Source organism: Exophiala bonariae (assembly GCF_035927105.1).
Source record: "Exophiala bonariae strain CCFEE 5792 chromosome Unknown scaffold_7, whole genome shotgun sequence".
NCBI lineage: Eukaryota > Fungi > Ascomycota > Eurotiomycetes > Chaetothyriales > Herpotrichiellaceae > Exophiala > Exophiala bonariae.
This window is the reverse complement of record NW_027042482.1, coordinates 60,376-84,481: the sequence shown is the minus strand read 5'-3', so window position 1 is coordinate 84,481 and position 24,106 is coordinate 60,376. Positions and strand designations below refer to the sequence as shown.

Below are 24,106 nucleotides of genomic sequence, written 5' to 3'. Positions count from 1 at the left end.
AACGTGTCGGATTAAATACGCGTCAAGTGCGAGCATTAGTGGCACGGAGGTGGTAGCTGGAGAAGTACCCAAAGTTTTAGCGCTCGGCGTGACAAGTGATCAAGCTTAAGGTTCTGGACACTTCATTTACCTTGCCTGTGAGATTGCTGGGGAAGTTGCTTCGAACCACCAGAGCCATCAGAACAACCTAAGTACTTGCTGTTATGGAGTATACTAAGTACCTAAGTCATCAAATATTTCCATGACAGAACAATTTCATCATGAGCTCGATGAGTGCTGAACCTCCACTCACTCAAGCATGTCAGAGGTGCTGGCGAAGAAAACAGAAGTGTGGTCGGCAAAGACCACAATGCACTGAATGCGTCCGAGCTGGAGCGCAATGTCTGCCTCGAGTCTGGGGTCGTGTACTTGAGGGTGATGGTGACCCAGCCTTTGATGATGGCTCCTCTGCCAGGTAAGACCTACCACCCATGCCCGGCCAGAATTCTATGCTCACTATCGTAGGAGCGTGATTGAACAGATGAGAAGCAGGATAGCCCTTCTAGAATCACAGGAAGGTCTTTCCGGTGTTCGGAATGGCGATGATGCTGCATTGACCGCTCATACTTCGGAGAGCAGTCACGTCGATCCAAGCACCGGCACTGCAGCAGCGCAACTTGAAGGGGCCTTGCTCGAGAACACGACAAGTGAAGTAGGGTATCTCTCGGTTGCCGCCATGAGTGGACCTGACCGACAAGACATGAATGCTCATAACAGTCCCTCTTTTGCCACTTTGGTTCGCCATACTACACATTTATCAAGAGATCCTGTATCATCTCGGCGGCTTGTCAATGACAACTCCTCCACTCCGCAAAGTCAGAGCCTGCTTGAGATTCAAGCCGAGTTAACGAAGCTCTGCAACTGCGACTTGCGATTCTTCGTCGATGCTTATATCAAGAATGCAGGACACATATTTCCATGCATTTCGCAGGCAAGGTGCCATGAGGCATTGAACACAGCTCTGCAATCTGAAAAAAATGGTGATGCATTGCAAGGGCATCATACGGCGAGCGAAAGTGTGATGGTTACTTGTTTTACTGCCAGCCTCGGTATTCTCCACAGTGCCCATGTACGCACAATCTCACACTCACTTCAATGCCTTATGGCTGCGGCGCTTGCAATGCTGCCTGCAGCCGTAGCCGAGACTTCGGACATTGAAGCTGTTCGATTCTTGCTATTGGCGGCGGTTCTTGGCCTTCATCGCTTCGAGGAAACTTCTAGCTGGCATTTCATAGGACTTGCTATCACTAAAGCTATATCTGCTGGTCTGCATCGAAACAAAATTCCAGAGAGCAGCAGTGACGACTCTCAAACTCTCCTGTGGACACTTTACAACCTTGACCGTGCCTGTTCCTTTGTGATGGACCGGCCTTTCAGCATTGAAGATAGTGATATGACCATTGAGCTACCCCAAGCCACTTCCTTAGCTACTACTCGACCCACAACTGTGGATTTGCACCCCTTTTTTGTCTGGAGTGTGCACTACGCTCGCACGATGTCCGAATGGAAGCGTCAGCTTGTTCCCGATCCCGAGATATGCCACTCAAGCTTTGCTTACTGGCGAGAAACGTGCCACGAGTACGTTATGTCAACCCAGTCAGGTAGCGATCAAGCGTCCTCGGACCAAGTAAGCTCTACCATCCTTGTGAGCGTAGCTGAGGCCCAGCTCACGTGTCGTGCACTCGTGCATCTCCTGCTTCAAGCTCTGCATAGCCCATTGCCTCCCTTGTCCTTATTGCAACGTGTGCGCAAGGGTCTCGAGCACGAAGTACCGCAATATCTGGCAAGTTACAAAGCTGCGATGGATACGGAAAGCCTGGGTCCTAACTTGCTAGACGCGTATGATATCCTAGCGGCCTTCCTCGGCTATATATACTCTCGTCAGTCATTTGTACTCGACCAGACAGGGAAACAATCGCAATTTGGCACCATACATATCGGTGTCGCGGGAATGAGGCTGGTAACCTTGGGCATGGATGTCTTGCAGAAAATATCCGACAGATTCGAGCCGATTTTAGACTTAAAGGAGTTACTGTGGTGCTTTCTCACTGCCCTTGAAAGCCATGGGCAGTCTACGACTCTGCCAGGCCAAAGTTCGCAGCCTACAGCAGTGCATACTGTGAGAGAAGCGCTTTCAGAAAGTCGGATACCGGTGCCTCCACACCTGGCTCTTCTCATGGAGCGTGCATTTTCTTGAGCTTCTGTCAACCATTTGCGCTGGGCGAAAGGAAAACTACTGAAATGCACAATCCAAGCTGCTTCATGCTCCGGCACTTGGGTTCGGCGGAAAATCCATACCCCGCGTGCATGGGGAGCCTCGGCCCCATCTCCGAAGCCCCAGTCCGTTGGAAAGCTGGTACCCGGGCTGCCCGCCATGGCAGAGCTCGCAATCCCAGTCACCCAGCGGACGTCAAAATTCGTTGGTCACCCAACTGGGTCTTTCAGCTAATACTCTATCCTGTAATCTCTGAGCACGGTGGGCGACAGGGTAGGAAACAGCGTTCGTGATCCACGAATTCTGTCATGTGCTGGGTGCCAATCCCATCAACGATCAACAGTTCTTCGGAGTTCCAGCAAAGTCGTGCATTTCGCTGAACTTGACCTCTGGGGTACTCCATTTGATTCGTGCCTCATTGGCCACTTTCCGAAATATCGGTCTTCAGGCATAATCTCCTCCAAGACGATGAAACTTCCTGCATGTGAACGATGCAGAATACGCAAAGTCAAGTGCGACACATATGCCCCTAAATGTACGGGATGTATGCGCGGTAATGCGGCCTGCATCATCGTCGACCCTCTCACAAATGAGAGATACACACGAGATGGTTTGGTCCAGATGGAGCAAAAACTTCGGCTTCTCGAAGCGAATGCTGTGGCGACATCGCCTGACAAGGTTACGTCAGACAAAGGCATCCAGAAGGGTACGAAGATTCACTTTGTTGGCGATGGTAGTGGATTGAATTTCTTTGAACGTTTATCAACCACTGCGAGGACAAGACTGCCTTCTTTGAACGAATCACCGAGTGCAGTGCACCATCCGTCTTATAACAGCTCAGCGGTCACGCCACAAATATTGCCTAACCTAGACACGGCAACGCTTCTCATTACGCATTACTTAAGCCATGTGCAGTTGCATCATCCTTTGTTAGCTAAGTGTACTGTTTCAGACTTGTTGCAACGTGGTTATTATTCGAACAATGCCCAGGTTTCTGCAGAGGACATGTACCGGCTGTTCATGGTCTTTGCTATCAGTTCAGTGACAACCTACAGGAGGGGTCAAACCACTGTACACCCGTACGGATACTTTCGTGCAGCTCAACGTTATGCATCACAGGTTAGCATGTTAGGCGGCATAGCAGGTGTCCAGAACCTTTTGCTCGTTGCTCGATTTGCAATGTACTACCATATCGATTGCTCGATCTGGGATATCGCTCGGTTCTGCATGAGAGAATGCATTGCATTGGGATTCCATCGTCCCCCAACGGAGCCATTGCCTCCTCTGCAAGAACAAATCCAGCGGAATGTGTTCTGGGACTGCTATGTGCATGATCGATACAGTTCAGGTATCCTTGGACGGCCGTACGCGATAGCCGAAGATGATATTACCGTTGAACTTCCCCTTGAAATGAGTGAAGAGATAATTTCGTCCTCACCATCCGAATCCCTCAGCGAACTGAAGGTAGAGGACCACAACCTACCGAATGGAGCTTCTGTCTTCCGATTCGTCATCAAGCTGCGGAGAATTATTACCAGGATTTCCAATTGTTTCTACAGTTCTGGTGGCCATGTGCAACACCGTAGACGTACCATTACCGATGCAGGGCGAGTCAGAGTTGACCTGCATCGCTTCCTGAGGGAGCTGGAATGCGCTCGAGAGCATGCGCCCGTCTTCGAGAGCCCAGAGAGTCTATATGAGCGATCTGAGTGGTATGACTTTCTCGTCGAAAAGGACAAGCTCACCCTGATACGCGGGGCTCTAGCCCAGATACCAGTAGATGGCTTGCATCCGCCACGTGAGCTCCTCAAAGAATCACTACGATGTGCTACTAGTGTCATTGAGCTTTACAGTACAATGTTCTCTAATGGTCAAATCACCTGGACTAGGTCATATTTCCAGATCATGTTCACCTCTGGCCTGTCCATCATGTACACTTTGTCACTGCTGAAGCATGAGAAGTCGTTTCGAGAATCGGGCGATAAAGGGGCCTTTCTACGTGCCTCACGAGCTTTAACGACTGCTTGTGAGCTGATGAAGATGTTCGTGAGCGAAATGCCGGACGCCGGTAGGTTTGCAGACATTTTCGAGGTCCTGGTGAAACGACATACAGGCACGGGAAGTCGAGCTCGGCCGAGCCGGGCGGCCTCTCCTACTTCACGAGATCACGTTGCGCACCAGCTAATCACCCATTCGGAAGCACCAGACAAACCTCAGCCGCCGCCGCCACAGCATGATATCAACGTGGTGTCAATGACCGCCCCATCACGGCAAGATGAGTATTTCGACGTATCAATCCCCGCAGCTGACACTACCGGAATCCAAGTAGAGCCTATGCTCAGTGCTCCGACAGGACCAGACCAGCAAGAGGACGATCTTGCAATGCTAGATCTGGATCTCGACAACTTCCAGAACTGGTCGCTCTTCCCGGCCAACACGGACAACATGCTCGGCCAGGTCGAGGCCGGTCTGGGCGAATACGTATGGGGTACGCCCCCGGACGATAGCCTCTGGGACCAGTGGGATTTCTTCCGTGGTCCTTCATGATCTTAGTTATCCATCAACGTAGATGAGATTGATCATTTGTTTCTCTCGGAATTTGCATGATCTTCTGAGCTGCGATTTCGTTCGAGATATATCATTCAACCATCCATGCTATTCGATTTGCACAGAAACACCGAATGAGAAGTATCACCAAAGGGGCTCGAAACTTTGTCTGGAAATCCTCAAATTCGACTTATCGTTATCTACTGTTCCCTCCTAGTTCAAGTTTTGATACGTGCTGGAAAGCTGGGCACTGTTTGGCCTGCATGTAGAACTATGCATCGAAGGGCTGTAAATTCTCATCAATGAGCCATTCAGCGCCGTCAAATATTCACAGCCATGTCTTGCTCAACGTGGAAAAGTGATTTTTCCGACGTCACATGAGGGAAACAGCACGAGCCGACAGGGCAAACGTAATTTTGCAGATCCGCACCATTTCTCCATCTCAACGTTCAATTGGCCTCCTTTTTAGAACACCAGAACAGGAGAACGCATCAATCAAAAGGTGTAACATTTCGGAGCGCCCTTTCGCGGTACCACTCCCGAATACACTCCGAGATTCCCTCAAATTCGTCAATTTTTGTCATCAGTCGTTAATTCTCATGATTTACTTGGCTCAAACTCTCGAGAAGAGTAGCCATCTTCTTGAACTCGAGCTCAGCACACCGTGGCTGCTCGACGATATCTTTCATCCGAGGATCGCCGTCGTTTTCCGCTGCGGAGGCGTTGTTCGGTCTCAACGTCCCGTTTGAGCCGTTGATGCTCGAAGGCATATCTCAATTCGGGTATCGTCATGATGCGGTTCTTCCGTTCGCGAAGAATCTTCGAGCCGATCCTGACGGCCAAATATACCAAGATGGCCACAGTCAACAACTTGGTTGTGCTCAGAAAATGCCAGCTGAAAAGCAATGAGGCAAGAAAATAGCGCCATAGCCGCAGGCAAATAGTTGTTATCGTGGATTTGTACTCGTGAATAAGCGACATGAAGCTTTCGAGAAAGACTGTCACACGTTAGCTAGTCTGCATTCCTTCTTCGGGTTCCGATGATTCATACCGTATAATGTGCCAAGGATGCAGGAGTACTTCCACGGCTTGCAGAAGTATAGTATCAGGACGGGTAGGGCAAAGACACCGAGCAGCCTAAGATGAATGAAATCTAGGACACGGGAAGGTATAGCAACAAGCGCAAATATTGTGCTCAGAGTGGAGGAAGCTCTCTCGACGCGCCCAAGGGCTTGGTTTACATGTTCCAAGCGGTGGGACATCTGACCTGCAAGTCCACTTGCACTGTTGAGTTCTAAAGCTAGATGTGCTGCATTCCCGTTCAATTGTTCGCTCCAGGCAAGGCCGGACTTCTGGTTTTCAGTAATTTGCTCGCTTAGCTGGAGATGGCGCTGCATACTGGATGATTGTGTGATCTGAGCATCGAGGATTTCGTTGAGTTCTGCTCGCATGTGAGTCGCCAGTTGGTTCAGATCCTGCCCGAGATTAACATGGTGGAAGCAGGTCTGAAGATGGAAATCTTGTTACCGTCATAACATCTTTCACATTGGTATCTTGAAGCACTTCTGATGTCACTAGAGCAAGATCATGTATACTTTGGATCTCCGCTGCGTGTTTTGCGGCGTTTTCGGCGTTAACTTTGTCCGCCGAGACCATAGCCTCGCCTAGGAGCCTCCTGAGGCTTCTAAAATCAGCGAGGACTTGTGCAATGGCCTGTAACATGTTAGTCGAAAGAAACGCGGTAGAATTTTGCAACTCACCTCACGACTCTGATCGATCCCAGTACCAGTGTTAGCCAAGGATTTCTGCATCAATCGAGAAGCGTCAGCAAGCTCCTCTTTTGCTAGTTTCATGGCAGAGTGAAAGTGCTTCATCTCAAGCTTGTGTGTAGTCTCGGCATCTTTTTGGTTCTTTTTCTGCATTATTTCCAGCTCTCGAGTGCTTTCTTCCTGCTGCTTGACAAAAGCGAGCCATTGGGAGCGGGTAGAAAGGAGGTCATTCCGAAAACTTGGCAAGAGTTCCGCGAGACGTTGATAGGATTGAAGTGCTTCCAATTTGGCTGATTCCAGCGTGACTGCTTGACACAGGGTGTTCGCATCCTGTCTGCTGTTGCTATAGCTCGTCCAATAATAGTGCTCCGCCATCAACGCCTCCAGACAAGGTGGTAAAGAGACACTGTTGACAACCTCAAATTCACGGTTCAGATGACGCGGAATTGCGAGAATGGGCTTGCAGATGGCTGGGATCGCAGCTCTGCCTTCACCAGTTTCACAGACTGATAGCCTTGCGGCATAGACCGATTTGGCACGTTCCAGGAGTTCATGTTTCCCTTCTTCAGCAGCGAGGTCTTTGCCTACCGCTTTACAAGTGACAAGCAATTGAGCAGCGGCAGCTTGATGGCAGGTCGATCTTGTGGCAACACTGTCGATGACTTGCATTGCTTTCTCAAGGAGCGGATCTTCATCCAAGTCTCGCTGTGTGAGGAGATCTGTCAGATCGACGCCGAGTTCTGGTTTTTCGAATTGTGTGTTCCGACGTCTGGGCCATCTCAGATCACCTGGATCTGTTATTGAGTGCATTAGAACGTGAGGCTCAAGGTTGTTCATTACCTGGGAGTAACTTTGACTGAGCCTGGTCTACAAGTGAAAGTACCACAAGTGTTGTGATTGCAAACCATCCAAGCATGCGTGGGTTCGAAGAGGGCAGCATTGTCGGGAGGCGCAAGTGAAAACACCAAATTGGAAAGAGAAGGAGTAACAACTTTTAAGATGTAGCAAAGATTGATATAGATGAGGAGGTGGAGCAGGAGCAGTGAAGGAAGGAGACTGAAAGAAAATTATAACACTTATAAGAAAGGTTCGAGGAGAAGTGAATCTCTAAGTATCACAAGTTCCAGGTGTTCACCTCAGCCTCGGTGTGATCTTCGACCATAAAAGGCGGACAGCAGACCCAGTTGAGTAAAACAGGTATTGGCCTTATACTTTGCGACAATTTGCTGGTGGAATTGTGATTGATGGTGACATCCAGAAGCTGGGATGGGAGTGAAGTGAAGTTCAAATCCACCTGGTACCGCGTCTCGACGCGTGACTCACGCTGGGCTTGTAGGGGCAGATCTTGTGCCTGGAGAACCCCCCATTTTCAAAGACTCTAGCTACTGGACTTAGCACTCATTAAGGCGGTACCAGCCTTACTGAATGGCTAAAAGCATCTAGGTGTTCCCTCACATGCAACTGTCTTCGAGTTCTTCATAGGAGGACCAGAAAATCTCGTACTGTAGCATTTGAGACACGTAGGACCATTAGCTAGTGGGCAACAGGCTCTGGAACATTATACTGTGTGTCATCCTCAATATTTTGACACCGATTGCTGAGTCCAGAGCACTGAGATTCCAACGATACAGCAGCTTGTATCGAATGGACTCCACGGCCAGATGCTTCAAAGGGCGCTCTTCGATAGGAAATCCAGCGACTTGTGTAGCTCTGCTTACCTAGGTCACAGTGAAGGCAAATCGTTGTCGGAAAGGGCTCTATCCCACCGCTCAATCACCTATGGTGAGCATCACCGCCTCGCTTCCTCCTTTGCTAGCCTTTCAATATCGGATTTCCAGAGTTGGAAATACTACCACTGGATCGAAATTTAACATCCTGAGTTTGTTCCCTTACCCTGTTTGTTGTTCCTGAGGACCCGCGGTGAGGGTTTCCTCAAAGTGAAGAGCGCTCGCTCCACCGCTGCACGCCATTCATCCATAAACACAAGCCTGCGCTTTTGACTTAGAGAGACTTAGTCCGTCATGGGTTGCAAAACTCGCTCCAATGACAGGATGCCCACTTTGCCAGCATTTGTCTATAACTGCAGCTCGGTATGCGAGACAGCTGCAGATAGATATCTGCTAGGCTTCCAGGCTAGGCTTTCATCGAGCCGAATGGCCCAATTGAGCGGACTTCCGTCCATGGTCATTCGTGATGTACTATGAAACACGCGGATCTGCTATTGTTCTCGGTCTGACTATTAGACTTGGTCGAGGGAGAATCATGGATGAGAGTTGTTTGTGGGTCGTGAGGAAATGGGAAAATGGGTGGGATCTGTTCGAATACCGGACAATAAGGCTGTTCACGTGACCTTAACCCAATCTCCAATTAATTGGCTCCTTCCAATTCTACAAGTTCTAAATTATCTTCCCACGGCCCTCTCGACGATTTATCGACTGCGTCGTTGGTAAATAGTTCGAGGAAGCTTGGGGAAAGTTTCTGCGGCCTCACAGCTTCTGTCTACACCACCGGAGTTGTAGTCGTCATCCTCCGCCGACTTTCTCGCACGAGCACAGGAGGACGAAACTGAACCGAAAGCCACTCAACCACAAAAGAATGGTCTGCACCGGCATCCAGCCTTCACTCCGGAGGCTGGTGCTTGATGCTAGCCGGACGCGCGAGATCCCATATTTTCTCCTACCATCGATCTCCTCCCGACCCTTCTCCTCGAGTCATACCCAGAGATCACGGATTGGTCGCGAAGCAATAGCGATACCTCCGGAAGTCACTCTAAAGTTTTTCGATCTGCCAAAGGGAATATCAAGAAGCAGGAATCCAGACACGGCCAATACTGCAGTTGAAGTGACGGGGCCTCTAGGTATGAAATGGACAATTTCTAGAAATGGATGGGATGGCTAATGAACGACTCCGTCGCAGGTCAACTCACTGTCCCTCTACCACCCTATGTAGCCACATCACAGGAAGATGAGGGAAAGAAACTTGTAATCAATGTTGAGGATCCGCTTGAAAAACACCAGCGGTCGATGTGGGGTATGTCAACGGCACTTCACGAGCTGCAGTTTTCCCTACTCATCATCAACATGCACTAATACAAGACACTGCAGGGACGATGCGCACTCTCGTACAAAATAGCGTGGCTGGTGTGTCCGAAGGTCATGTCTGCATCCTCCGCCTAGTGGGCGTCGGCTACCGAGCCACGATTGAAACGACCGCGATCACCAAGAAGCCCGAATATCCGGGCCAGAAATTCGTGAATCTTAAGCTGGGGTTCGCACATCCAGTAGAGATGCCTGTTCCGCTGGGGGTGACGGCCAGTGTTCCACAACCGACTCGAATTCTGTTAGAGGGCTGTGACAAACAAGTCGTCACACAGTTCGCTGCTGACATCCGTCGATGGCGAAAACCCGAACCTTACAAGGGAAAGGGTATCTTTGTGAACGACGAAACTATCAAGCTGAAGGGCAAGAAAGCTAAATAGGGAGCTGGCTAGATCATTCATGTTCGATCGAACATGTCTTGTATACACTGTATCGATTGTACCTGTAAACCAAGTATTTTATGTACCAATATTCTTGGTGCTTTTGACTCCCGTTCTTGTACAATGTTCCATAATCTATAGCTTGGCCGACAGCACTTCCTGAACAGCCTTCAAAACCTGAGCGTGAACATTAGCCGGTGATGCCACCACACCCTTGTTCTCGGTGAGGGTTCGTCCTCGTCCAAAATCCAGCCTGTTGCCGTGAATATCCGTGACCTGACCACCGGCCTCTCTGACGATCAAGTCACCAGCAGCGTGATCCCAGATCTTCTCGACATAAGATTTTTTGACCGGCAGGCGCAAGTACAGATCCCCGGCTCCTCTGGCCACACTGCCGTATTTCGCCTGGCTGTCCATCTGCACAGGCTTGCCGGTGATGCCGAGCTTCTGGGCGATCTCGGCGTTGTCGCCCTTGGACGAGTGTCCTGCCTCGACGGACTCGCACAGCACGGCCTGGCTGACGTCGGAGATGTTGCTGACGTGGATGGGCTGGCCGGCCGTGACTGGGCCGCGGGTCAGTGGCTGTGAGGCTGCGCCTTGGCCTTGGATGGCGGAGAAAAGAACGCCTTTGCCCTCTGCATCTGTCGCGTCCGCGCCCATGTTCTCGGTCAGCGGGGCGGAATCGTCCACGGGGAGATTCGGACAGCCCAGCACGCCGACCTTGACGTCACCGTCCACGAGCAGTGCCAGGCACACGGCGTATTGGCCGCCGCGGAGGAAGCCCTTGGTGCCGTCGATGGGGTCGAGTGCCCAGATGCGGCCTTTGTTGCCACCGGCGCTGTTACCTTGGTCGATGGCCTCGAGCATTGCGTCTTCTGTCTTGATGGGTCCGCCAAGTGAAGCGTCCGAGTCTTGGTCGGTGAGCTTGGCATCTTTGACGAGACTCCATATCTGGGAGGAAAGATCTTTCTGCTCTCGTAGTGAAGATGCCTCTTCCTCACCGACAACCTCGTCTTGTGGGAAATTGTGCTTGATGGCGGCAATGATGAGGGCTTGAGCGCCGAAGTCTCCAATGGTCACGGGCGACTTGTCATCCTTGGAGACTGTGCCTTTGGCCTTCTCGTGGAAAACTGCCTTGGTCAAGATGGAGGCTCTTGCGACAGCCAGCTGCGCAACTTTGAGTTCCTTCTCGTAGGCCATGATTGGTGGTCTTTGTCCACTTTCGTTGAGGTTGGACTGAGGGGCGGTGAAGAATGATTTGATGCCAAGACCTGATCTGAAGTGTGTGCCGGCGGTAGGTTGCAATTGTATTTGTGAGACGAGATTGGCGAGACGAGTCAAAGCTGCGGGTGAGGTTCTCGTAGTGGGTGCCAGGATGAGGGTTGCAATAAAGATGGTGACAGCACAGATCACAAAGATGTTTGTCGTCTGGTAGTACGTTGTGGAACCGAAAATTCATGTAAAGAAAGAAAAGTCGTGGAACTCACAAGTCACGATGACCCAATCTTTGATCGCAGGAATTTGGCGGGGTAGGAAACAGCAGTGCAGATGGGGAGGATGCTCACATATGGTCTTGGCAGTATCTCACATTTCGAGACTCAGTGATCTTTTGATCTTGCCAAAATGATGCACCTCACAGAGCTTTTCCATGAGTTTGACGAGCAGGAGGGCATTTGGCTGCCGTTTTGATGTGATGAAATAGATACCTACCCAGGTACTTAGGTATGTAAGTCATGCCCAGTCTGTTCGTGGTCAGATGCCCGCCATGATCACGCCATCCACCGCACCACGGCGTGATTAAGTCTCCTCCAGGCGCTTTTAGGCGTTAAGGTGGCTAGAGTGTCTAATGATCTGGGGGGGCAAGCCACAATAAAGAGTGCCGATCCCGATCTTCAAACTTCCAAGGAAAGCCCCAGGGGACCAGTGGCCTGGACCAGGGTATAAGCCCTAGTTCCTCCCACATGGCCCAAGCTTAATCTTAGTTCTCCTGTGGCTTGAGCAACAGGCACAACAACTTGCATCGAGAGCAAAAGCAAAGACAACATGCTGTAAGGACACACGCCATCACCCATTCTAAGAACATCACAGACCTGACGAGCAGGGGTAGGATTGTCAACAATGACGAAACTGACAGTGGCCGAGTCTTGCACTGACCGTGAAAAGGCCTCGGAACTTCCGTAATGTGATTTCGTGTTCTCGGTATCCATCACGAAAACAAAGTCTGCTCTGTGCTGACCACCCTTGGCTGGCCCCCCAGGAAAAGCAAGTCTGTGGAGGACAAGAATAATACTCGGACCAATGTAATGCTCAAACTCCGGCACTTGGTCTGCTGGTTGTGAAGAACAAGCAAAGGATCGAAGCAGGTACGGCATTCTGTTCGGTTTTGCCCCGACACTGCATAAACTATTGTCAAGTTTGTTCGCTGGCTGCATGTGTTCGGCTAATGAAGGGGTCTAAGATAGTCTGCTTGTTTACGAAGTATGTGCGGATATAAAGCCCAGAACCAATTCGGGTCGCCTGGCGGTGAGGCCAGCAAACGAACGAATCATTTGCTGATACTCTGCATTGTGGTCAACAGATTGAGTCAAAGTCAGCTAGCCTTGCCTAAACCCATGTTTACTGTACTTCCTTTTGGGCGTGGAGGCTGCCCCGATGACAAGTGCTCCACCAGCCGCTACCTCGTGGTACTTGCTTTGACGCTTGGACCACAGGCCTCTGATTTCTGTGTATGCTACCGCTCTCAAAAGAGCACGCTCAAGACGCCGAAGATCAATCAAAGCAGATCAGTGTTGAGAAATATGTCAGACTGACAGCTGGAAGGCGCCTAGGGCGTTGTTCCTTGTCACCTAGATACAATTACGGATTCCCCGTGGCGTTAATTGCCTCTCTGACAATAATTAACACGAGGATATTCCAGAGAGGTGTCAGATGAGTTATTGTTGTACTCCAATCCAAGGAGAGAGGGCCGCCCAGGTGGGTGAAAGAATAGCAAACTTTGTGTCACGAGCTCCAGGCTTTTGGACTCAGCCTCTTTCAACCTGGCCCAGCACATCATGCCAGGCATGAAAAAATCAAAAACTCAGACTCACTTGGAAACAAATTAATTCACCGTCACCGGACGGCGCAAACCGAAGCGTTGGCAGGATGTCGGCAAAAATCGTTCTTGATCTTGACCAAAAGAGGCCAACTAATTTGCCTCTGCAGACGAATGGCCACAAGGATACTTGGACCTGGAGGATTCCAGGCTTCATAGGCACTTTAAGCACCCCTATTCCGAGGCAACGATGGGTGAGTTCCAGGCAGTCGGCTGCCAAACAGTGGGCCCGCTCGAGCTCCACAGTGGCCCCTGCTGGTATCCATTTTAGTTTGGCTTTTCTTGGGACCTCTTGCGAGTGAGACGAGCGGGAAGCTCAGTTGTGAAGTCACCTGCAGTACTCGTCCAGGCGGCATGGCATCACTCCGCCAGCCAGGCCGGTGCCATGGTCAACTTGTGCACAACTCGACCTTGGCCCGTCCTGTCTGCTAGTCCTCCGTACTCAGAACTAATGCTCTTCCCACCACACCTGGTCCCAATCTGCGTGAAAGGGTTCCGTATTGCCTCTCTGACTACATAGGGCCTTGAATAGCCATGTTTGCTTCCTCGGTGAGTCTCTTTCCCTCCTGTTCACGCCTTCCATGCCTGTTCCTACCATGTCGTGAACCACCTGGTCGATACCATCCCACATCTGAACAACCCCGCCATACTACCAACCATGCCCACACACCTATCTCTATTTCTCGTCCACGCCCCAGCATGTACGCCAGATGCTGGGTTCGTTGATCTCATCAGCAATGGCAACGACGAAAAGAACGAAGTGGATGAACTAGAACATCTCATTGGTGAAGAGGGTGGCCCTGCAGAATGCGAATGCTGTGGTCGAAGAAAGATACACCAGACCTTTGATGCCTACCCCAAACAATCATATCCTCAAGTCATTCCTCGCCGACGACCACCTCCGGAAATTCGAGGATGCAAGCGCCTCCTCATTTCATTATTACATATTGCCTGCTGTTATCGATCACGCCGCAAGTTTCAGTTAATAACCCGTTATCATTACCACAAACAGAAGAAGCCATTCTCCGCCGTCTCCGTCCATGTCGAACAATTGACCTCCGAAACGTACGAAGAAGATGACCTTGCAGGAGTTCCAGAACTTCTGGAAGTCATCAAGCTTCAGGCCACCGGTTCACAAGAGGTAGCGAGGGCATTGAGAAAGAAGTTGAAGTATGGCAATGCTCATCGCCAGCTACGTGCTCTCAGCATTCTTGATGGCTTGCTACAGAACGGTGGTTCTAGAGTTCAACGAGCACTTCTCTCCGACGGTCCACTTCTCGAACGCCTACGGATTGCCGCTGTCGACCCATTGTCCGACCAAGACGTTCGAACCAAGTGCAAAGACCTATTTGGTCAATGGGTTAGTCCTAAGGATAAATCTCATAGCACTTCATGATGCCATGAGCAATTTTCACATGGCCATCAACAACTCTAACACTCACATACTAGGTTGCCAGTTCTAAAGATAATCCCGGGTTGGAGGGTGCCAAATCTCTTTACAATCAATTACCAAAGACACAAAAGCCTGCCCAACAAAGACGAGAACAGAGTAGAGTCCTCCGGGAAACAGAAGAGGATGTGCAACGTGAACGAGAACTTGAAATGTCAAGGGACAGATCCGACAGCATCCCAAGAATGGGAGAGCCCGCAAGTCCCCCGACATCTCGGAAACTCCATTCACCGGTGACATTGGGTCAATCATCCACCTTCAGCCCAAAGAAGGTCAAGAAAGACAAGAAAGGCAAGGTTAAGGGATTTAATCTCGAGCGGGAGAAACCGCAGATTTTGCAAGGCATAGCTGCCTCCTCGGTGGCCTCGACCGGACTGAACAATGCATTGAGGTTGGTCAATCGAGAGAGGGAGCGGGTTTCCGACAATCCTGAAGTGATGAAACGCTTCGAGACATGCAAACAACTACGTCGACAGATTCTCCGTTATATCCAATTCGTGGAAACCGAAGAATTCCTCGGAGGACTTATTCATGCAAATGAAGAGCTCGTGACTGCACTCATGGCTTTTGAGGTCATGGACAAGTCAGTAGACGATGACTCAGACAGTGAGATGGAGGAAGCTCAACACCTATCAAGACAGGCGGCCAAGAGCGAACAAGCAGCTACACGAGAAGCAGAGAAGATGGTGGCTGGGTTGAGTATCTCGGCACCACCAAAACCGCCTAGGCCCAGTCCTCCTGCTCACATTGCAATGCCTCCACCGCGGCCGACAGCTGTAAGTCCGAGAAATTTCAACAAGTCCAGGCAGGTTGAAAGTGAGAGTGAGTCGGAAAGTGAATTGGATGACGACGACCCCGACGATCCCTTTGGGGATAAAAACGCCATGAAGACGCCAGACCCAGACCTAGGTCGGAAGGGATACACATGGCGGGAGGTTTGAATACTTTCCAACACATGAGGGAGCTAGCATGTCAGTCGTCATGGCCGAGGTGTTCGGTGCTTTTCGAATCAATCCATGCACCGAGGCTGCATGTGAGATCATGGGATTTGAGGAGTGGAGAGCAGTGTTTTTTCTTGCAGTGTATGAAGCTACGACAGTGATGATTTCCAACAAAGCATTAAATTTCCCAAGACGCTTAAATTCGTCCTCTACTCTACTTGTGCTTGATATTCAAAGGGCTCCATTGATTCAATCTGACTACCTCATGGCCCCCTGCTGCAGGACGAGCACGAGTAGTGTCACGTATCTGCTAGTTACTCGTAGTGCCTTGAGCCTTGAATTGCCCCTCAGTATTTGAGTTTCCGCCCTTCCCCCCCCCCCCTCTCTCTCCAAATAATAAGCGAGAATGGCTTATCGCGGTGGGCAAAACTCTGTTATTATTGGCGCCCTTGCTAACTGGTAATGAAAAGTATCTCCACAGCCTTGCCAGTTATTCGCACAGCCTTGTCCGTTCTCTACTGCAACTTCAACTTTTCACTCGTCCAGATGCGTGGAAGTGAAAGCAGGAACACTGTGCGGGCAAACAAACGTGGAACAGTTATGATGTTGAAATTCATTTACACTCCATTAGTTACGTGGAAGAATTACAAGGCATGTCTTTGACGTTATACTCGTCGATTTCCCGATTGCGTGATCGACCCAGCCGAGAGGTTTGAACACGCTCTCTTCTCTACGTGGCGACTGGCGGTGCACAGGTCGTAGCAGTCGTAAGATAGTTGATTGAGCCATGAACGATAAGATAAGGCTGTGATCCGCCAGAACACGTCGGATACTGGAGTGGCGTCGGGTTGAGGTAGATGGGGAGGTTCTGCAGCGCGCCAGAGTTGAATGTATACTGGCCCGGAGCGCAGGTGTCGATGGGGAGACAATCCAGGTCGATGTGAGCTTCGTCGATGAAATACCCAGGGGCGAGCGAGTACGTGACGGTCACGCCACCGCTGGGACTGGCGATCGCCGTCCACTCTCCGACGTTGATGGCGTTTGCGATGTCATTGCCTCCAGCGCCAACGTAGAGGATGCCGTTGATGCCGCTTTGCAGTTCCGCCAACGTCGGTGTCTCATACCATCCCCACCGGTTGCACCCGTTCCCGGATTGGGTGTTGAGCGTGTTGGAATCGCTTTCCTGGTACCCGAACGCGGTGCCCAGCTCACATGTGATCACAGCGGGTGGTGCAGAGCTGGTCGTCGTGGTCGTCGTGGTCGTCGTGGTCGTCGTGGTCGTCGTGGTCGTTGTGGTCGTTGTGGTCGTCGTGGATGTCGTGGTCGACCTTTTTGTAGTGGTGCTTGTGGGCGTACTGGTCGAGGAAGGCAGGCGAGACGTGGCCACGCTTGACCTGAACGAGTGTACACCTGACGAGTAGGTGATCGAAGGCCTGCTCCGGGTATAGGACGGGTGATACCCCCCAGAGCACTCGTACCGGCGAGGATTGCTGCAAACACCGTGGCCCTGACCCGGGGGAACTGCAAGTACCAGGCCGCAACTTGCAAGAACGACCGCAGCAAGAGTGATTTTCATGCTGACCGATGAGAACGAGTGTGTTTGACTTGGATATCACGAACAACAACGTAGAGAAAGGTGGGCGCGAGTTCAAACAACGGTATTGACAGCGTCTGAGTGGGCGGCATCACGCCGATCAAATATTTCGGTTTCATCGTATCTGGGATGTTGAGATGTAAGGGAAAACCAATACCTCGTATTCTGACCAACACCCAATCTTGCGGAAAATTTGAGGCTGAAGTGGCATGGATGTTACTTGACTGTCCACCTTGGATGGGACTTACCAAGACTCTGGGCGGCCGTGAATAGTAGAATACGATGCCACCCTGTCCGGTGTACTCACTGTATCTCCACAGGGGGTGAGACCAAGGTCTGTGTACGAAGCCTTCATGAAGACTAAACGCTACGGTGGTCTAAGAAGTTTACTCCATGGCATTCATGTCGAGGTATGTTTTAATGGTATCCCCAGGCGCTAAGAGAAGCCTAAGCAAGCTAAGTTTTTCCGCCTACTGGGTGCCTGCTACGAACTAAAGATGAACTTGATAATGACGCACCCCCACGATCATTTGATGTTCCACCGATGGATGACCCCCTCGAGTCACACTTGCACTGCAATTCCATGACTTCGACATTCCTGTACGCTTTAATTCTCGATATTAACGACCAAGCAACACTGCCTCTCGGACTTCACCATGCACACTAAACTATTATTTCTCTTCCCCCTTGAATGTCAGGCGCATACAAAAACCATTCGTCACAAGCACAAGTTTGCGCCAGAAATACGACCAAACCAGACGTGAGCCTGGTTAGAAGTCGACGCTCAGAGAGCGCCACGTACTTCAAGTTAGTGTTATGGATACTATGAATTTGGAGCTTGAGGTCAGACGCTTCTTGTATCCATCGCGCACTATTCTCACACATCACAGGCGCTCCGAACAACCTACTGTCCTCCCTTGGATGAGGCACTCTTCTATGCGATCACCTCTGAATACGAGCTTCCCCAAGATCGAGAGGCAATCACAGCCATACTTGAAAGCCTTAAGGCAGGTGCTTTGGAACAAGATGCGGCAGATTTTGACCCATCAGGAACTGGAGGGCCAAGTCAACAAAAAGACTACACAGACACTTCAAGGTCAGGCCCAGAAGATGCAGCTTCAACTGGAGTTACAAGCATAACAACGGGAATTTCGGAACTCTTGGGAAACGGCTCAGACACTTTTGGCCATGATCTGAACGATGCGTCCATTGAAGCAAAGACTGCCTGGTTGAACAACGTGTTTCCCGATATTCCAAAGCAAGAACTGCTCGCCATCCTCGAAAGTCATGGAGGCTTCTTGGACAAGGCGACCGACGAACTTTTGAACCTCTCTTTTCTGAAGCAAGGAAATGGGGACCATTTGGATGAAATCCCTGTTCTCAAGGGAATTGACGGCTTTGCCGAAGGCATTAATGGTTCAAGGAAGAGCAGAAAGCGAAGAAGGCAAAGAACGACGGATTCTTCAAGAGCTAGTTCTGCTTCTTCATATCTACCTGAAGAGGAGACGAACAGCCAGAATGTTTGGTCTACCATGTCTGAGGACGTACAATTCATATGTTCCAGGACTCATCTCCAACCACAACCCGTCAGATCGATATACCACTCGAACCGAGCTCACCTAGGTCGGACCATTCGGTCACTCGCTATGAAAGAAAGCGCCACATACAAGCCTGACATCGATGAAGAGGCTCTGGTTGAGCTTCAGATTGCCGAATTCAATACCGATTTCGAGACTGTCCCAAAAGAACTCCTTTATGGGTTACTGAGCCTGGCCCGAAATATTCCATCTGCTGCCCGAGAATTGCTCGAAGCTATGATGAGTGTCGACAGACAACGTGAGAGAAGTGATCTGACATTGAGCCCTCAATATGTACCTATCAAACTCGAGGACGACGGTCCTCAACGCTCTAAGTCACCTTCGGCCTCAACTTGGTCAGCTATCAAACCTAACGCACGAGGCTCAGCTGCAATTCATCAAGCAGCCGCTTCGCACAACTTCAGCCAGGCAAGCGCAGCCTATAAGAAAGGCAAGTCCGATCGACTTATGGGCGGAGCAGCAGCCTACTATGCTCAAGTCGGTCATGAACGAATGAGAGCGGCTAAAGAAATTTACGCAGCGGAAGCAGACACACATGTCGCGAGACAATCTTCTGCAACTACCCTTGACCTTCATGGAGTTAGCGTGGCAGATGCGGTTCGAATCGCCAATGACAGGACTCAAGGCTGGTGGGATAGCCTGGGCGATGCAAAGTACGCTTCAGGAGGCGGCGGACCCATGAGAGCTGGCTTCAAGATCGTGACCGGCGTAGGTACTCACAGCAAGAATCATGCTCCGAGAATAGGACCTGCAGTGAGCAAAATGCTAATCAGAGAAGGTTGGAAGGTTGAGATTGGGCATGGCGAGTTGATCGTGACTGGAAGGCTTCGACGCCATTGACTCGTTCATACCGTTAGTCGGCCTTTAGTCGGCCTAGTGAGAAAGCAATCCACAAATATAACTTCTACCCCGGGAGAGTTCGATTTGACTTTTCTGTTCGCTTCCTTAAACCTGGAAACCTCCACGTGGCGCAATCATTGTATTAGTTATTCCATCCAAGATCTCACAAGCAGCCAACTCATCTCCCCATCGACGCAATGCAACCATTGATCAATCCCGCTCCAATCCCCCATCCTCAAACCGGATACTCACACTATTCACACAATGCCTCTGATTGGTAGGCGTAGGAAACCCCTCGCCAGCAAAGACATGGCCCAAATGACCCCCACAATTCGCACACACGATCTCACTGGCTGGCGAGTCAGGAAACCGTGGGTCCCTCAACCTCGTCACCGCGCCCTGGATGCTGTCGTAGTACGCGGGCCAGCCGCACGACGACTTGAATTTCTGGTCTGCGCGGTACAATGGCTTGTCACATGCCGCGCAGTTATACGTGCCGTGGGTGGAGTAGTGCTTGTCGTAGCGGTTGGCGAAGGGCTTCTCCGTGCCTTTCTGGCGGAGGATGCGGTATTGTTCTGTAGTTCAGTTGGACGGTTAGTATTTGGGTAGTTGGCCGTTTTATCATGATCGGTGTGTCTTGGATTGGAGGAGACCGCTGGTGGAGATGTATACCTTCATTGAGGAGGGCCCGCCATTCTTCCTCCGGTCGCGCGCCTGGGAATACTGCGGGCAAAGAAGATGGTGATGAATCCAGGGAGGGCGACATTGCGTGGAACAAGGACAACGGCTTCAGATATTGTTGGCTGGACTTGGTCTCAGGCGACTGATTGATTGACTTGCTCGCTTTCGAGTGAATCGAATTGATAGAACACTAATCTTGGTTATCTTCATACGGCCTGCTCCGCAAGGGTTCACGATAATAGGGTCGGCGGCTCAGGGAGTGAGGCTGACCAGACGAGGTGAGCTCACTCTCTTGTTTCACGCTCTGAGACGACAGATCAAGAGTTTCGCAGTTCTGTAGAGCATGCTAGACCTCTTACTTAACGAAATCCTAGACCGAGGAACTGGTTGTATTCGGATGGCAATGTGTTTAAAAATAGCATTTGATACCTATTTGCACTCTTCATAGTCGGACACCATGGCCTCCTACGTTGACCTAACGTAGTCATATGTGGCCCGAATCACGAAGCGACGGAGTGCCCAGGAGCTGTCGGCGGCTTTTTCCTTGCTTCCAGGTGCAATTATTTCTCGTTGGGTGCTCAATCCTTGTGGCGTTGGCAATAGGTCCATGATTCAGCGCATGGTGACCAAGGCTTAGTCAGTCAGGGTCTGATATAATCTGGAGAAGGAGGTCTTGTGGTTATCCCTTGGCATGCAAAAGACAATGGTTCACTACGATGCTTTTGAATGAGCGGCTCGATCTCGCACCTGGATGGATCTCTTATCGAGAATGATTGATCCAGTATTGGTGACCGGGTACTATGGCTTGCGAGGGATCCTCAAGTTTCCAACAGGTTGCTCGAGAGTCGACTCGACTTTCAGTCTCAGCTTTTAATATCCTCGAAACAGAATTACATATGGTCCAACAATTTGTGACTCCCACCCCATTGTTCCTTCTCCTTCCGCTTCCCTCCTTTCCCTCGTTTCCTGCCTTGTGCACAGATGGTCCTCAATACATCATAGACCTTGCTTGCAATGGCCATCAACCTCTTTTATTGCAGATAAATGCATTGATATCCTTCACGAATGTTTCTGCGACTCTACAACGGTGCAATAAACAAACCAGCACCAACAACAGTGATGAGAGTACCAATGACCTTCAAAGCACTGCTCACTTCAAGAGTAGAGGCACCGCCTGTAGAGGTTGCAGCAGAACCAGAGGCGGTGGAAGAACCTGATGCACTACCAGAAGCGGCAGGAGAACCTGTACCTGACGGAGAGGCGGTTGTAGCAGCTGAGGTATCGTTCTCCTTGACCACGGCACCCGCCAGAGTGGCGTTGGCGATCTCGGGGAAGGGGACGAACCCTTCGTCTGGATAGGCGGAGCAAGTAGCGTTAGGGTCGAGTGGGCAGTTCTCCGAGACACAGATAGCTTGAAGTTGAGGACCAGCAGAGGCTGGTATAACAGGTGCAGCTGGTGAGCAGCGGTTGCCGAAAGTGGCTTCCAGAGCCTTCAGGGTGAAGTCACAATCTGCTTGTTCGAAACCAAGCGACTTAGCAGCTAGCACGATTTGTTCGTTGAAGTATCCGCTCTCGTATGGGTCAGATTTCATGAATCTGAAACAAATGTAAGCATGAGTGTGCCTATGGTTGTTTAGATTTTAGGGTGGAGAGGTAGGTACTCACTTGTGGACCTCATACATACTCGCGACGCCTTTGTACTTGGGGAAGTCTCCGGTGCCTTGCTCGCTGCAGCCGTAAAACTCACCGAAGTACTGATAAACGTGAGTTAAGAGAGCACTATTATTAACCCTTGGTCAGTATACTATTTAAACTTTTCTCAACTCACTTTCCCCAGGGGTCATCAGGGGGAAGTGAGGAAGGGAGCCACCGGTCACCGGGGAAGAGGAAGAGGGGGTTGGAGATTTCCCGGACTGCCTCACTGACTGCTCCTTTCCCCAGCGAACGTAAGTAGAAAGTGATTTGGGTCCTCTCTTCCCACATTCCTTTGGGCACTCTCCCCTTCCCTCTACCTGTCGGGGCAGTAAGCGAGGCAGTAGGGAGAAAGTCCTCTCCCTCTCACTTTTTCCGGGGGCATAGACCTAAGGTAGCAGTACTCGTGGTGTAGGGGGAACTTCATACTATTGATTGGATGTCTTCGTATTAGCTGGCTTATCAGCCAGTAAAGCTGTGGCGCCACCGTCGTCCAAGAAGTTTTTGGCAATGCCAGTGGATGTGTTGTTGTAACCATTGCTAGAGTAATAAGCACCGGTGAAATAGTTCAGAATGTTGACTTCGTGGCCAGAGAAGTTCCCTGGAGCCGCAACGCCAGCGACCTTGATGCCCACGTTTGGGGTGGTATAGTTCCCAAGAATGAACGTGTGAGTTATTCGCTGCATAAGCTTTTGTTGGCTATCTGGCGAGTTCGGTTCTCCGATGATCAGCGGGGTGTACCAGTCACCTGGAAGATGTTGTTAGTAGATGGAAACAAGTAGTAGCCACAGTCTAAGGCTGTCTTCCGTTCTTCTGGCGGCTAACTCACAAATCGTGACATTTTCGGGCCGGGCTGCCTTGACGAAAGTACCCAAGGCGGTGACTGCAATCAAAGTTTCGAGAAGCATATCGAAATATAAGAGGACGTAAGGAGTGATTATTCGAAGGATGATGGGTTGAGGAATGCAGGCCTCATGATGGGTTTGGTTGATTCTTTAAATTCGATCCTGTTGTGGGTCATCTGGGAATACCACCCCGCCCGATGCAAGGGAGCAGTAACAGTCGGAACATGTCAAACACTATTAATTTGTCCATATTGCTCGACGGCGTATGAGAAAGCCGATTTGTAAATTGATATAGGTAACAAACCCTAATTTGAGCTCGTCGAACGTTTCCTATTCGGGAAAGTGAAGCATGTTTGCTCATGCGCCCCCGATACGCGAGACGGCCCTTTGCCAATCAAGATAGAACAATTTGCATAGGTGCAACATGATAGGACTAACCTGATATCTCGAAGTCCAGAAGATGTTCCTGGTCAGCGCCAATTGATGTGTCTCGCAAGATATCTTCCAGAGTAGAAGATTCAAGCCAATCTCGCACCCAATAAGATCCATAGATAAATAAGCACAGACCTTCGAGGGGCTTCTCAAGAGATCTGCAGGGTAGGAATTTCATGGAACTCGTGATATAAACCCTCTTCTGAGGAAGGCCAATGTGCTCTGGTTATGTCATGGTCTCCCTGAAAGCTGGGGTCCAGGGGCCAGGGGAGCCATCACCGCACGTGAGATCGCTAGCTGTTGACAATGGAGTACTGTAGTGGAGTAGTCTATAATTGCTCTTCAAGTTGGGCGCTGCCATCGAATCTGCATATATACTGAGGTGGGAATCACGTCGAATATGATGAGAAAGCAAGGAAGTGTGTTTTTGAGAGTGTTCACGATCGCTCCCTCGAACACCCATTAGCATCGAATGGTGCTGAATGACGCGTCGTTGCTTCCATGACTTCCAGGTCATTCTTTATGGCAATAGGGTTTTGAAGGCCCGGTGTGAATACATAACATCGTCGTGATGCAGACAATTTTCCCTGTGGTTTAGGTCGAGGCTGACGGAGGACCTACGAGTACTCGTAGGGATGCAGTGCTCTGATATACAGAGCGCCAAGACTACGGTGGAACATTCGACTGTCTATAACACTTAGCCACTTAGCTGAGGTCTTCAGAAAGCAGCAAATGCGCTATTCACACGCTAGCGTTTAAGTTGGACAACGCTGCCCAACTTGACGGGTCTCAAATAGCGTTTTGGAGACTGAGTTCATCCTGCAAACCATCTAGGTATCCATACCTAGGTACAAGTGACCACTGACCAGCGCTCTTCTTCCTTCTTCCTTC

The 24,106-nt window shown here is 50.4% G+C and overlaps 10 protein-coding genes across 10 annotated transcripts; 5 read left to right on the top strand and 5 right to left on the bottom strand.

Annotated features, from left to right (window-relative positions):
• Positions 1 to 260: 260 nt before the first annotated feature.
• LTR84_012059 (uncharacterized protein) lies at positions 261 to 2,236 on the top strand (the record flags this gene model as incomplete). Its single annotated transcript, XM_064855584.1, has 2 exons — positions 261 to 454; positions 505 to 2,236. The coding sequence occupies 2 exons, from the start codon at positions 261 to 263 to the stop codon at positions 2,234 to 2,236; spliced, it is 1,926 nt and encodes a 641-aa protein (XP_064708244.1).
• Positions 2,237 to 2,722: 486 nt separating this feature from the next.
• Positions 2,723 to 4,801, top strand: LTR84_012058 (uncharacterized protein; the record flags this gene model as incomplete). Its single annotated transcript, XM_064855583.1, has 1 exon — positions 2,723 to 4,801. One exon carries the CDS (start codon positions 2,723 to 2,725, stop codon positions 4,799 to 4,801), a length of 2,079 nt encoding a protein of 692 aa, XP_064708243.1.
• Positions 4,802 to 5,455: 654 nt separating this feature from the next.
• LTR84_012057 (uncharacterized protein) lies at positions 5,456 to 7,510 on the bottom strand (the record flags this gene model as incomplete). Its single annotated transcript, XM_064855582.1, has 5 exons — positions 5,456 to 5,799; positions 5,853 to 6,276; positions 6,329 to 6,514; positions 6,562 to 7,364; positions 7,411 to 7,510. 5 exons carry the CDS (start codon positions 7,508 to 7,510, stop codon positions 5,456 to 5,458), a joined length of 1,857 nt encoding a protein of 618 aa, XP_064708242.1.
• Positions 7,511 to 9,165: 1,655 nt separating this feature from the next.
• On the top strand, positions 9,166 to 10,048 carry LTR84_012056 (uncharacterized protein; the record flags this gene model as incomplete). The annotated part of the gene is made up of 3 exons (XM_064855581.1): positions 9,166 to 9,427; positions 9,487 to 9,600; positions 9,675 to 10,048. The coding sequence occupies 3 exons, from the start codon at positions 9,166 to 9,168 to the stop codon at positions 10,046 to 10,048; spliced, it is 750 nt and encodes a 249-aa protein (XP_064708241.1).
• Positions 10,049 to 10,183: 135 nt separating this feature from the next.
• Positions 10,184 to 11,826, bottom strand: LTR84_012055 (uncharacterized protein; the record flags this gene model as incomplete). Its single annotated transcript, XM_064855580.1, has 3 exons — positions 10,184 to 11,476; positions 11,759 to 11,765; positions 11,822 to 11,826. The coding sequence occupies 3 exons, from the start codon at positions 11,824 to 11,826 to the stop codon at positions 10,184 to 10,186; spliced, it is 1,305 nt and encodes a 434-aa protein (XP_064708240.1).
• A 1,974-nt stretch (positions 11,827 to 13,800) lies between these two features.
• On the top strand, positions 13,801 to 15,533 carry LTR84_012054 (uncharacterized protein; the record flags this gene model as incomplete). Its single annotated transcript, XM_064855579.1, has 2 exons — positions 13,801 to 14,502; positions 14,592 to 15,533. 2 exons carry the CDS (start codon positions 13,801 to 13,803, stop codon positions 15,531 to 15,533), a joined length of 1,644 nt encoding a protein of 547 aa, XP_064708239.1.
• Positions 15,534 to 16,263: 730 nt separating this feature from the next.
• Positions 16,264 to 17,109, bottom strand: LTR84_012053 (uncharacterized protein; the record flags this gene model as incomplete). Its single annotated transcript, XM_064855578.1, has 1 exon — positions 16,264 to 17,109. The coding sequence occupies one exon, from the start codon at positions 17,107 to 17,109 to the stop codon at positions 16,264 to 16,266; it is 846 nt and encodes a 281-aa protein (XP_064708238.1).
• Positions 17,110 to 17,818: 709 nt separating this feature from the next.
• LTR84_012052 (uncharacterized protein) lies at positions 17,819 to 19,565 on the top strand (the record flags this gene model as incomplete). The annotated part of the gene is made up of 2 exons (XM_064855577.1): positions 17,819 to 17,896; positions 18,018 to 19,565. The coding sequence occupies 2 exons, from the start codon at positions 17,819 to 17,821 to the stop codon at positions 19,563 to 19,565; spliced, it is 1,626 nt and encodes a 541-aa protein (XP_064708237.1).
• A 210-nt stretch (positions 19,566 to 19,775) lies between these two features.
• MSRB2 (Peptide methionine sulfoxide reductase B2, chloroplastic) lies at positions 19,776 to 20,331 on the bottom strand (the record flags this gene model as incomplete). The annotated part of the gene is made up of 2 exons (XM_064855576.1): positions 19,776 to 20,140; positions 20,238 to 20,331. 2 exons carry the CDS (start codon positions 20,329 to 20,331, stop codon positions 19,776 to 19,778), a joined length of 459 nt encoding a protein of 152 aa, XP_064708236.1.
• A 994-nt stretch (positions 20,332 to 21,325) lies between these two features.
• LTR84_012050 (uncharacterized protein) lies at positions 21,326 to 22,846 on the bottom strand (the record flags this gene model as incomplete). Its single annotated transcript, XM_064855575.1, has 4 exons — positions 21,326 to 21,842; positions 21,912 to 22,025; positions 22,368 to 22,686; positions 22,768 to 22,846. The coding sequence occupies 4 exons, from the start codon at positions 22,844 to 22,846 to the stop codon at positions 21,326 to 21,328; spliced, it is 1,029 nt and encodes a 342-aa protein (XP_064708235.1).
• Between the last annotated feature and the right edge of the window lie 1,260 nt (positions 22,847 to 24,106).